Source organism: Nipponia nippon, unplaced genomic scaffold (assembly GCF_047370975.1).
Source record: "Nipponia nippon isolate SJK-2023a ecotype South Korea unplaced genomic scaffold, ASM4737097v1 scaffold_3, whole genome shotgun sequence".
Classification (NCBI taxonomy): domain Eukaryota; kingdom Metazoa; phylum Chordata; class Aves; order Pelecaniformes; family Threskiornithidae; genus Nipponia; species Nipponia nippon.
In genome coordinates, this window is record NW_028262347.1 from 110,093,825 (window position 1) to 110,108,115 (window position 14,291).

The 14,291-nt window shown below is 37.3% G+C and overlaps 1 protein-coding gene across 1 annotated transcript in view; it reads right to left on the reverse strand.

Moving 5' to 3' along the window:
• The window catches only part of ADGRA1 (adhesion G protein-coupled receptor A1), a 285,341-nt gene that overhangs the window by 148,198 nt on the left and 122,852 nt on the right, over window positions 1–14,291 (reverse strand). Inside the window, exon 7 of the mRNA XM_087767270.1 lies at window positions 438–651. Coding sequence (XP_087623396.1) covers window positions 438–651 — 214 coding nt within the window. The remainder of the gene's footprint in view (window positions 1–437; window positions 652–14,291) is intronic.

Consider the following 14,291-nt stretch of genomic DNA (forward strand, 5'->3'; position numbering starts at 1 on the left):
TGGAATCCAGTATATTGGAGCCTACAAAAATTAATCCAACCCTTTTAAATTGATAGCTCTTCATAGGCAAATCACTATGGTAGATCAATCTTCTAGATGGTGTCAGAAAGTAGTTTGGCTGTAAGTCACTCTCATGCTACTGAAGCTATTCTAAATTCAGTTTCTTTTCACAGTTTACTGTGTATAAAACTCTGGTTTTATCTGTTTCAAATCCATAGCTGCTCAAATCTGGACACTTAGACACAAAATATACGATTTGGAACCACAGCCGTTCATAGCCATGAAAAACCTATACCTGTGTGTGTTCTGATTCAAGCATGCAATTGAATTCCTTCAGATAAAACAACTCCTGATACATGTTTTAATGAAGCTTATTGGAAGTGTTGCACCTGTTCACCTTGCCTACAAGTCTGACTATTACAAGGAGTATACATTACCGTGTAATTAAGCAGCAGTCATGAATGATGCTGTCCTCCACAAATATGCCACTCTCTTCATCTGTTTCGATCAGACGACCAGCATGGTACCAATGTACTTGGGTGGTATTGTCAACATATGTTGCAGTACACTGAAATGGCAAGCGGTCTCCATGAAAAACCACTTGTCTTTGTGATGGGATCAGCTCAAAAAGAGGAAGTTCCAGAGGCCCAGCTGCAGAGAAGACAAAACAACAAAAAAATAGGAAAAAAACCCTCACAATGAATTCCTTTCATGAATATTGCGAAGTGAACTAATTGTATACAATTCTAGCTTCCTAGATCTTAACATCAAAGCACTAATATAAAAGATATGCCCTCAAACTACCCACTTAAGTCTGATCGTGTTGTGAATTCTCGAGATGACTTTTCTTTCATTGGTGTGAGCCTAGATAATTACAGGATTACTAGAATATCTACAGAAAATGGGTTTTACAGAATAGTTCACAGTACGAGTAAGGTTGGAAGGGATCTCTTGAGATGCTCCAGTCCAGCCTCCTACTCAAAGGGGGATACTTTAGTACAGAAAAAAAATCAGTTTTCCAATTAAAGAAAAAATACAGCTATTAATATAGGTACAGTTAACATTTATAAGACAACTTCACTGTCAGTGGATGAAATTCCCACTGTGCTCCACAACAAAATTTACTCACTCTACAGAGCCTAAAATATCTCATACGCTGTGGTGCGTTGACCCTGGCTGAACGCCAGGTGCCCACCAAAGCTGCTCTATCTCTCGCCCTCCTCAGCTGGACAGGAGAGAGAAAATATAATGAAAGGCTTGTGTGTCGAGATAAGGGCAGGGAGAGATCACTCACCAATTACTGTCACAGGCAAAACAGACTCGACTTGGGGAAATTGGTTTAATTTATTACCAATCAAATCAGAGTAGGATAATGAGAAATAAAACCAAATCTTAAAAACACCTTCCCGCCACCCCTCCCTTCTTTCTGGGCTTAACTTCACTGCCGATCTTCTCTACCTCTTCCCCTCCAGTGGTGCAGGGGGACGGGGAATGGGGGTTGCGGTCAGTTCATCACACGCTGTCTCTGCCACTCCTTCCTCCTCAGACGGAGGACTCCTCACTCTCTTCCCCTGCTCTAGCATGGGATCTCTCCCATGGGAGACAGTTCTCCATGAACTTCTCCATCAGTCCTTCCATGGGCTGCAGTTCTTCATGAACTGCCCCAGCGTGGGTCCCTTCCACGGGGTCACAAGTCCTGCCAGCAAACCTGCTCTAGCGTGGTCTCTCTCCACGGGGCCACAGGTCCTGCCAGGAGCCTTCTCCAGCGTGGGCTTCCCACAGGGTCACAGCCTCCTTCGGGCATCCACCTGCTCTGGTATGGGGTCCTCCACAGGCTGCAGGTGGATATCTGCTCCACTGTTACCCTCTATGAACTGCAGGGGGACAGCCTGCCTCACCATGGTCTTCACCACAGGCTGCAGGGCAATCTCTGCTCCAGTGCCTGGAGCACCTCCTCCCCCTCCTTCTTCACTGACCTTGGTATCTGCAGAGTTGTTCCTCTCACATATTCTCAGTCCTCTCTCTGGCTGCACTTCCACGTTTTTTTTTTTTCCCCTCTTCTTAAATATGTTATCCCAGAGGTGCTACCACTGTTGCTGATGGGCTCAGCCTTGGCCAGTGTCGGGTCCGTCTTGGAGCCGGATGGCATTGGCTCTGTCAGACATAGGGGAAGCTTCTAGTGGCTTCTCACAGAAACCACCCCTGTAGCCTCCCCGCTACCAAAACCTTGCCACTTTCCCCTGAATTTTAACTGTCCCTATGATTTCTCATTTCCCTGTCCCTACTTTCTTCTGCCTCTTCCACAAATTGTCTTTACTCTCTGGATTTTTACTCAACATTAAATATTTATCTAAATAGCTCTTTCTGCTTTTTAATAGTGGAGTACATTTCACCATCTTTATTTTATGAATTTTCTCTCTCTCTTCTTTCCCCAAGAAATACCCTAATAATAGGAATATTGCATATTCTTATTCTAAGCAGAATCTTACAAAAAAACAGCTGCCATCATCACATACCCAAATGCCTAAACACAATTAAAAAATAAATAGTGTTGTAAATTTGGAAGGCATATGCATTTCTGGGAATGCTGAAAGTCTGCTAATTTCATAGATCTGACAGTGATTGAAGGCTGTATCCTTCAATCCTACAGTCTCTGTAGAGACTGAATCTCTAGACAGTATTTGGTTTTTTCCATTTTTATTTCTAGATCCTGAACTGCCTTAACACAATTTCTGTAAAATATTTTCTATGCATTGTGAGATTAATGCTTTCTTTAAATCAGTGGCAGAATGTTGAAAAGGAGCTTTTTAGGAAACGTAATTGAAATAGAGGCTCTGCATCTAAAGAAAGAAGATCATCTTTTATAGGATAATAAGGAATAAAGGATAACTTTATTTTCTTTTTTGTGATATAGTCTCCTTAGGCAGGACAAGAAAATTACTACCTCTGATACGTTGTTATCATCGCACAAAATTGTAATGGTAATAAAAATACTAAGGACTCACATACATGATTGACGAACACACTACCGTGAACATCTTGCATCATAATTCCTAAAATACAACCTCTTCACCTCAGTCTACAATGCCAAAACAATTGACTGAGCCTGGGTCACTTTATAACTTCACTACTGCAATCTCATCCTAGGCACAATGCCTACAGTCTTGCACCTTGGACATCCTTCTGCCTTGATGAGGAAAGAGAATTTATAAGCTACATCTTCTTCTCCCTTATTTTTCTTCTGTTTTCATTTAGAGGCCTCTCATCATTAATATCTATCCAGCCTATAGGGTTGTCAGTTGAAAGGTCACCCTTCCACATTTGCACCAGTATTAACTATCTCAAACATCTATTTTTCTGACAAGCACTTTAACATTTTTTTTCCATTTCATTGCTCACCATTTTATCTTCCTTAAACTTTCTCCTCGAAATCCTCCATTGCCTATAATAAATACAGATTAACTTAACCATGCCTAACCAGATTTCAAGCCATAATCACTGGTTCTACAATTGCTAAAATTTGTGGACAACCAGTAGTGTTTGTTCCTCTTCTTACTCAGCATCTCACCCTAACATGCTTCTTTATGTCATTCAGATGTTGTCTTTGGAACATTTAAATTGTGAGAAGCTGCATTTATAAACCTAGCTTTGGGCCCTCAATACTACTGGGGAATTTAAATGTTAAATAGTATATTCATAACCTGCTTTGAATAAACAGTGAGAGGGATAACTTCTACTTTTTTATAGAGTAAGAATGCTGGCCAGCATAATACGCAGGATTTGTACATGAGTGAATATGTGATATTGCTGTCTGGGAGAAGCACGCAGAGAATTAAGGGGCTAGCCACGGTCTACGGAAATGTTGTAAGTCTGCTGTAACTATAAAGGGCAGGCTTCAGATATTCCTCCTTACTTGTGCATACATCCTGTAGTTTATCTTCTGATTGCGCCTATTATTTGTGGACATGGATGCGTTACTAAAAATTCCTTGAAATATACCAAGTATTTCTATATAATCTTTGTCTTCTAACTAAAAGAAAAGTAAGTAAACCAGATTAATACCTTGTTCATAATAGCTGCAGGCTTGGTCTCAGTCATTTACATGAAAGTTTTTTACTAGAAGATGGAGAGAACCTCTCTCTCCAAAAGGTTGCAATCTTTGTGTTGCATTATGAAGTGAATTATGGAATATAAGGAAAAGTTATGGTGTGGAATTTAGCCATAAATTTAACTGAATGATTATGAAAATGGAGTCCAGAAAAATTAAATATACTGTCACAAGTACAACAGAAATATATACTACTCACAGAAATAAAATATTTCTCATGAATTTAACTAAGGATATTGTATCTTGTCAAATGTTTTTGCTCGTGCACTGAGTGACACATTATGTCATGAGGCTATGAAGTAGTAAGAGTGTGAACTATAGTATCAATATTTCTTAAGTCAAGCTAAATAATTTGCCTAGCATAGGGATGCAGTGTAACACTATTACTTTGAATTTATCTATGTCTTTATAGCTGGTCTTTAAGGCTTTCACATTATCACTTCTGTTGCTCAGCCTTGGGAATCACCAAACCCAGAAACGGAGTAGGAATGATGTGCTCTGTGCAGATTTTGTCAATTAATGATCAGAAGTAAATGAAATCTTTTTTAACTGCAGCATATCAGAAAAAAAGAAAATGATCCTTTGATTGACATCAGTCATATCAACAACCTACCCACTTTTTTTTCCTTTGCAAATCCTTCTAAGTGCCAACAAAGATGCAAAGTGAATTAAACATACCTTTGGTTTACCATTAGGATGGGATATCCTTCTGACCAGCTGAACCCTTTCACAATGTACATATTTGGATTGGCCAAATTGACAAATAATGCTGCAAGCTCATTTCCAAAGTGAAACTAGTAAAATTGCTATGGATTATGACATTTGCAGAGCAAGGAAGGTACGCTTAAGTAATTCTACAAAACATCTGCTTTTAATCTGTATGATGTCTACAAAAAATGATTACCAGAGCTAGTCTTCAGTTGTTTTCCAGGGATAATCATGATTTAAATGATTGAGGCTGGTTCTGCAACTATTACTCATGCAGAATTTCCAGTTGACTTCAGTGACACAGCTCACAGATATAAGGATTAATTGCATCAATAAGAGTTTCAGGATTAGGGCCAATACCCTTTATCCTGAATGGCTATAAAATGATTGTGTAGTTCCATCAGCATCAGCTGGAAATACTTATTTTAAATCCATAATCCAACAATCCTTCAAATTCAGAATAAAAATAAAAGTGTTTACTGATGCTGTACACAGGTTTTCAAGCTTGACTTTGAGAATAAAGTAAGAAGTAAGACGTAAGAAATTCTGAAAGTATTTGGAATGATTTTGGCATTGATTTGACAGCACTTGAAATATAACAGCTCTGGCAAGCATATCCCTACACAAGAAAATTTTCTCTTTGATTATGTGATTACTGAAGACCAAATAAAAATATATAATCTCTGATGTTCATCTGTATATGAGTATGTGTGGGTACATATGGCAGACAGAACAGCCTCATAAGATTAAAAATAATTTACAGTTTATTATTGTATCCTGGGAGCAGAAGGAAAAATTTAGGGGGAATTAATTTATATAATTTTTACACATTTGAAAAATATTCCAAGATTCTCCTTCCAAGACAATCTGCTCTGCTGCCCCCACGTTTGGAGCCAGCACCACCACCAGCAAATGAGAGGTGTGACTCTCCTATAGGCATTTAGATCAAGGGCTGCTGAAGTGTTTTACAGTCTTTACCTGTCTTGTCTCTCTAGTCAGCACTAAACCATGATTGCAGTAGAGCACCACAGGAATCACTGATTGCAGCATGAATCTAGAGGTCTAACCCGTCATTACAGTAATTACATCTTTTTCTTTATCTTTCACTTCTCAGCAGAAAAGGGCTTTGTTGACTGAAGGCCAGATTCTTTATGTGATCCAGTCTTGTATTGCAGATTAGCTCTAGACTAGAATACTGAGGACATATGGAGGAGGAATCAGGTTGCACAAATACCACTGAATTAGAATATCACTTAAGAGTCCTTCTCACAGAAAGTATATCCATGCACATTTTAATGTATGCAGTGCCCCAAGATGTATATAACATTGAAAAAGAAAATAGAAATTATTTCAATAACCATTAGCTAAAATAGAAAAACAGCAAGGTACACTGAAGTTCTAAGGAAATGTTCCAATGCGTATGCCCTTTATATCTTTATAAAACAATTTATCTCACACACGTGCACAGAGATTAAATACTTTCTGCCTTTTTCCTTACGATCAATTCTTGAGATTTTAAAAATAGTTCAATTTTCCTTCTAACTTTGGCCTTTCTTTTTGTTTATTGTTTTCAAAGGTGGAAAGAAGAATGTGAAGGAAATACTGCTGTCACTGGACATATATGGAAAACAAATGTTTGTAAAAGACATAACATACAATGCATCTCTAACCTGTATTTTAGTTCTATTTTAAATATAATATGATCACATGTAAAATGTATTCACTTATAATGAATGGACACTACTGTTTTCTGGATGAATGATACACTACAGAAAGGTGCCTAGTCATTGGCCAGCATGACCAACACAAGATACTGGAGACATGATCAGAGAAAAATGAAACTATGTCCTACCTCCAGCCAAATCTGTTGCATTTTCTCCTGCACAACGTATAACCTGGGCAGCACAAATCTCTACAGCTAAATAGCTACTAAGTGCATAATCCTGGTTACTACACTAGAGCGTTCTGCTGTTCAGTTTACCATAGACACAGTTTTCTGCTATACATTTTCTGGTCCTCATTAGCTGGCTTTGTTTGATACTGGCAGCTTTTACACCGTCAGAAATAGGAAAATCCACAGGTTTCTCCAGGTTGCCCACACATCAGTGCAGTATTACAGTGCTCACGTCTCAGGATACACCATTGACTTCTGCCTCTTGGTAGAAAATTCAGTTTGCTACAGTGCACCACAAGCTTTTGGGACAGAAAAAAACCAGAGGTTGGCATTTTGCTTCTTGTTAATCACTTGATTTATTGTATTGCCAATGGGCTTTTTATTTGAACGGAGTGTGCCTACAGAGTGCGGCACATCCTGCTGACAAAAGTGTGAGTTAGAGCTCTAATATTTGTATACAATCTCAGTGGGAAAGAAATGTGCATGGAAAGCACAGTGGGGGGAAGCTGGAAGTGAGGACAAAATAAAGGAGCTGGTCCAATAATAAGGACAGATGAAAATGAGGAAAAACAAATTGAAAAACATTAGTTAAAAATTTGAATTGCTGACACAGCAAATTATAGCTGTTATTTACTGAATGGAACTGAAGAAAAGAGAGTGATCTGAATTGCTCTGAAGGCCAGTTCTGCCAAGAAGGGGAGGTGCCAGTACAACAAGGCAAATTTCTGTATTGCAAAATTTGCTGACAATAACGAAAGTTTTGGTGTAGAAGGTCACAGACAGTGCCACGTGCCAAAGAAGTCAGGAATGAATACAGAACTGGAGCCAAGCTTCAGTTTTAATAAAAGCTTTGCCTGGCTCCAATTTTAACATAATACCAAGAAAATACAGACGCCAACATGTACTAAACATATCAAAATAAAATAAGTCATTTGGGCTTGGGACAAGAAGGCTTTGTACCATATTCATTTACCACTCACTGCAGAAAAAGTATAGCTTCTCTTTGTGTAATAGCTTCTTATTTCCACCAACTTCATAATGCTGGCAGGGCAAGGCATATTGCACGCCATTTTATCAGTCCCTTTCACCCTCATACATGCTTTTCAGACAGGAACATAAAGTAGATGTATTTTTTTGCAGCATCTCATAATTAAATCACAGCTTTACATTTATTTTGTAATGCTAGGTGCTACACTGAAATGTTAGCTACTAACCAAAGAGCAAGACTTCAGACATGTATACTGTTTTACTTGAAGTTACAAATTTTGTATTATGTTTTACTGCTGCAAACTTCTGTAAAGCCATCAAAGCTGAGAAAAAGAGAAAGGTGCATGTCTTATGAGCAGGCACAGCAGAGTCAGTGGACTGAGGAACTGATAATAATGTATATGCTGCTGCAGGGAGCTGAATAGAAGCAGCAATCCCAGGATTTATCCTGAGTTAGTTAGAGGTACAGTGAGCCCAGGCTGTCACAGTCCACTGCTACTGATGTTTCAGTTATCTGGGTTAGCTAACCTCATAAATATACTCCATATCTGCAAAACAGAAGATTAAAGTCAGTGCAGTTATGCCAAGAAGAGCTACAATCATAGCTCTGGATGACAGCCTCACTGAGAAGCACTTGGATTCCATAACTTCTCAGACTTATTTAATTAAAATAAGTTACACCTGTGTAGAAACTAAGGAAAGTTGAGCTGGAAAAAGTACAATTCAAATCTAGCCACTTTTAGCAAATCCAACTCATACAGGTTTCAGCCAGCACTCAGCAGGTGGATGACAAGTCCAGCCATGACAAAGTTATTTAACTTGTCTTTGTCTACAGTAGTTTCCCCCAGATTTATAAGCCCCTGTGAAAATAAATTATCAGTTTTGCACTGGGTCTAGGGACTGATGCGTGTTGTGTCCATTACAACCATTTTAAGCAAGGGAGAAGTGGAAAAACACTTTCTTATTTACTGATGATAGCAATGATTTACTTGGTAGGAAAATAGAGGCATAGAAGTACAGAGGTAGTAGGTTTCACTTAATAGTATTTAACATAAATGCCAAATATCATAACATTAATTTGTAAAATGGCAACAGCTACTTGAAAAATTTCCACAATAGGAAATCAAGGTTTCATTCCAGTTAATCAATTAATTAAAAATATTATCTGCATGCAGGTAAAATAAAGCCCGCATCTTGCACTGGCACACCTAGCAGAAATTTAAAAGAATGTGCAAAGTTTTTTCATCACTGATTTCTTTCTTATCAAATAAAACTGCTGCCACTTTTCAATGTCTTATTTTCAAATTGTCCCAGAAGTCTACTTTAGAAGCTGGGAAGAATTTGATTATCTGCCACATCCTGAAACTTGCAGACCATGACATATTGACAGCTATGTTATTGGAAGATTCATCAACATACATTCCTTCACTGGCAAGAGTCAGTAGTCATTGCTAGAAAGCTAGTTTTGATTACTCAAATTATGCTTATGGCAAGCAAGCTGGCAGGCTCATGGCTATGCACACTCATTACAGCTTGCAGTTAATAAAAATGGCTGAGCAGTAGCAAGGATAAAGCACCTACAAAATATATCGATTAGCTTTATCTATCTGGGAAGTGCAGTGGTAGCACTCATCTTTCCAAACCTTAAGCACCACTAGCCACCTTCTTATTATTTTCATATCATTACTGCACACTCAGACCAAGGAAGCCTGGCAGCAGGAAGGTCCCAAGAGTGGCAGTGATTGCCCCTAATTGCCCAGAGTCCAGAAGGCTACATGTGTACCCATCTATGCTGCAAGAATGCCAAAGGAAAAAGAAATGTAAAAGTCATAAAAGATGCTGAACAAGTGACAGTTCTGTTGAAGTAAGAACTCGTCCCGGTCATTGTATGAATTTTTTCCATTCCAAATGCCTCTCAGCCCAGCTGACAGTGTCAGAAACTGCAGATCTTTACAGCCATTTATATATATATATTAAAGAAAGTGTCTATGATGACATGTGCTATAAAAATGTGAAATATCACTATGGTATACTCCACTTAATTAGAACAGAGGATGTTAGGATGGAGGCTTTATAAGGAACTTTCCCATGAGAACAATTAAGATTAATTACAACAAACTGTAATCAGTGCTGTTAACTGGACAATATTAACATAGGTTTGGCAAAGAACCTTATATAATTTTACCTAGGAATTGCCAGTATAAAATTTAACCCTAGTCTTTTAATGTGCATGTTACCATGTTCAGAATAAATAATATGTCTTCCAGCATACTCCATAGGCCTTAGTCAAGGCTGGCTACCTTATTGTTGCCTTGCTCATGAGCAACTAGCTTTTGGAGGTGGCCAGTCAAGTCTCCAAGGGCAGAAGTTTTGAAGATTAAAGAAGCTTCGTTTCACTGATATTCTCCTCACTACATCTTAGCTAAATTTTCCTTTAGTTATTTTGTATGCTTTTTGGAACAAGCAGGCAAAGACAATGTAGAAAATCAGACAAAACTGTACATTAAAAACCACTGATGTAGTTTAAGAGTAAGCTATGGGAAGAAGAACAAATTGGGCACATTTCCAGCATCTAAATCAGTGAGATTTCAGAAGTGAAGAGTTCTGCTGAACTATATTTTCATGTGTGAGCACAGATGCAAGAAAATACGTACTAGTAAAACCTCGTCCTTTAAGTTTCTCAAATGACCATTTTAATACTTCTGTTATTTCACATTTATAAATGTTATTAGTTTTGTGCCCCCAACCTTGCAGCAGTGTTCTAAATTAGCATTAAAGAGATTAGATAATAATATTTAATATTAAATGTAGGGCACCATATTCCTTTTTTTTTTTTTTTCCAGTTTGAGACTGATCATATTAGGATGAGAAATCTAGAATTTGGAGCCAAAAGGTTAGAACATTGTTGGTTTCATACTACCAAATGGTTATCTATTGAAAACTTTGGTATTTAAAATGGGCCACTTTTAGCTCTGATAGAAAATGAATCTACCACACCCATCTTTGAAAGATCTAAAATGCAGTTACATTATTTGATTTATATACATTCTGCTATTATCCATATTGTGTTACTAAAGAAAATCCTGAATTGCTAACATTGTAAAACGGAAACAATTGCAAGAGGATTTAACTACAGCTAATTGTATCACTATCCATATCTTGCAAAGCCTAATCCTGTGAAAGGTTACTAGTGGGAATATTCCTATTTCAATATAATTAGACCTATTCATGTGATTAGGCACTCCCTGCAGAATTGGAGCTGAAGTCTTCATCCCGCATATTCTTAAAGACAATGATGCTCCACATGAATGCAGCAGGCTATCTGTAGGCTGCCAAGAAACTGCAGGACTGGAATCTAAATCTGGATAATTAATCCATCATTCTTTGTACTTGAGATTTTGAGTTTAGTTAGTTACTACATACTGAAAAAAACCCCACAGTTCAATATTTACATTGTGTTAACGTAGTAAGAATGACTTGTAAATGAAGAAAGAAATGGTTGAAACAATAATCTCAAGCCCATTCCTAAATTTAAGTAAATAACAAGTGAGACCAAAAAATGCTGTGTGTACTATGGGAGAAATAAATGAAGAAAAAATGTTCCTTGTCAACTTTGGGCCAGTATTTGTTATTGCAATATATTTCATGTAGGAAAGAAAACTTTTAAGAACAATCTATGTGCAGATGTATACAATTAGAATTTTAAGACTCAAAAGGCAATGTAGATAACTGATTTTTGTCACCATATGAAACAAGCAACTTCAAATCTCATTTCTCACCCAATATCCCTAGCACAAAATATTTGACAATATTCTTAAAAGCTGATGCACAACAAAGCTGAATGCATTTGGTTGATTTCAGGCTTAAATTTAATTGTTGAAAAAGTCTCCTTTCAAAGTTTGCATTTCCCAATATCAATCTATTTTTTTCTATTTTTGGCATTTTAAAAGTACATACTTCTTTCAAAGTTCTCACTATTGCACAATGGAAACAGACTTACTCTGCTAGGGATGAAGGGAAAACAATGCACAAGCACATCAGGTAAAATTATAAGGACATTTCAACATGTCTAGCATCTAAAACATTGTTATTCCTCCATTGCTGAGAAAGCAGTTAAACCCACACTGTATTTTAAGAATATATGTCAAGAATAAAAAAGCTGGTTCAGAAAATGAAGGTACTTTATACAGGAAGTATAGAAAAGAAAATGTTCTCTTTTTTCCCAATGGCATTACTGTAATTAATTTAAAATGTCTCGAATGTTCTGAATTTTTGTGGTATATTTTAGGTAAGATTGCAAAAAAAATTACTTATGAAAATAGACTAGGGAGCTGCATGTGGCCTGAGAGAAATATGCCTTAATGTTCTGCTCATATTTAAGCACGAGAAATACAGATTAGAGAATGTGAGTAGGTAAGTAATGATGAAAGTACTTCATACCTTTCTATGTAAGAAATTAAATCTTAAAATGGTCAAGAAATCTCTAAGAACACAAGTACAAAGAGTGCATAAAGAATATAAATGTTCTCTTTTCTTTTTTGCTTTGCACCAGTTTCAGTATGAACAGGTACAGAGCATCAGAGCAGAAAGTGCTTACATTTTAACCTGACTCTGCTCCTTTAGAGGATGAATACTCTGATTCTCAGTGAAGTGAGGCAAACTACAAAGGACAAGGTGCTGGTTAAGTACAAACAATTCCCTAACAACTATATCCCCTCCCTCCCAATATATTATTTACATTTTCTATGAAACATTTAAAGAACTGTATTGCAGAATACAGAAGCTAGAAAAGGATCTATCCTTTTGATTTGTATCCCTTTGAAGTGCCCCTCCTAAGTAGGTAGTCTATTATACCAAAAAAGCGCATTTCAATAATATTTTGAGAGTCACAACTTGCTAATTTCACTCATGAGCTAACACTTTAAACTAAGGTAGTTTACAGAATTCAGAGACTGAGTAATAATTCAAACACTGTTGGACACACACAACTTGTAGCTATTATCTTCCATTGTTTCTGACCTCTATTTTCGGTAGGATGGATTTTTATTCTTCTTTAGTGTTAACACTTTTCTCAGTAGACAGCCCCCTAAGGCATGCTAGAAACTTAATCATACAGATCTTATACAGATGAAACTCCAGCTCTGTATTTGGAGTACTCATTCCCTATCATCCATAGTGAAAGTCCTAACTGACTATTAAAACTATGAGTAAATTATGAAACAACCCAAACAATTTCTCATTAAAAGTTTGATGTAAACAGTTACAATTCATCACAACCAATGGGCATGCTACCCATGAATAGAATGCACATTTTGTCATAATACACATTTTCAAAATAACGTACTGTAACAACCCCCGTAAGCCAGGTGAAACACACTGCAGTTGCTTTTCATGAACGTGGAGCACTCAAAGCAACAACAGAATTCGAAAACAGTTTCTGGATACTACAGCCTCTGAAAAACAGGTTCCTGAGCCTAGGGAGGCCACCCTATCCCCATCAAGGTAGATGAGACACTACATAAAAACGGATGCTATCTCAGCCATCTTAATACAAGGAAAATGACTCAGCTGCGATATTTTGTTTGCCATTCCTCTGTGCTTTGCAAGTTCTATTTCCACCGTATTTTCCCCTGAGACTGCATCTTAAAATGGATGTATTTAACATTTGAGTTTATATCTGTTTCCTTACTCTGGAAGTTTGTTGACTGAGGATGGTCTATGAAGAACATCCATTAATACTAGCTTGTCTAATTGTATCTGTTTGCCCTTGTTGGTTGTAATTATTGAAATGACACAGGTTTTTCAGAAATGTGCACAATATAGGTGAATAAATAATGCTGTATGTTAGAACTTCTTTTCACTCTTGTCCTACAATCCTGTGTTGAAGCAGTTCAACATCCAAGGAGATTTTCTCACATTGAACGCAACCCAGCAAATAAGGAAGTGGGAAACTAAGAAAAATTTCGGACAGAAGCATAATAAAGATACAAGCAAGTGATTCATTTCTTCCAAGGAAAAGACTTGTGTAGATCTTTCCATCATAGATAGAGGGTAAACATAGTTTTGAGGGACTACATTTAGCCCATTCCTTTTGAAAGGGTTAGACACAAAGGGCTAGAATAAGCTCTCCTAACATGGCCCAAGAGCCATTCAAGACTCTTAATGATCGCTTTATCAGACTTACTGCCAGACTGCCTTACATCAGACTGCTAGGAAAGGCAAGGACAACAACAGGAACAGGAAAGGTGACAGGCAACAAAACTAGCTTGCCTGAAAGTGTTGTGATGAGATGGTGCAGATGTCTATGTATCAAACCATCTGCTCGAGTAGAACAAAGTGACTTTTGAAAAAATGTAGGCTTCTCTACATTTAGACTTCCTGAGAACTGACAAGATACTACATCTAGTTCTTTTAACCTGTCTCCTGTACAGGAAAATAGTCCACACAACAATATGATGATGAAGATTAGGACAGTAGACTACATAAACCTGAAAAGCTACTGACACCACGAAAAGAACTAAACCTTTCCACTTCTCTGCACAGAAAAATGCATAATGATAAAGAATAAAAATGTAATTTATTATGTATAAATGC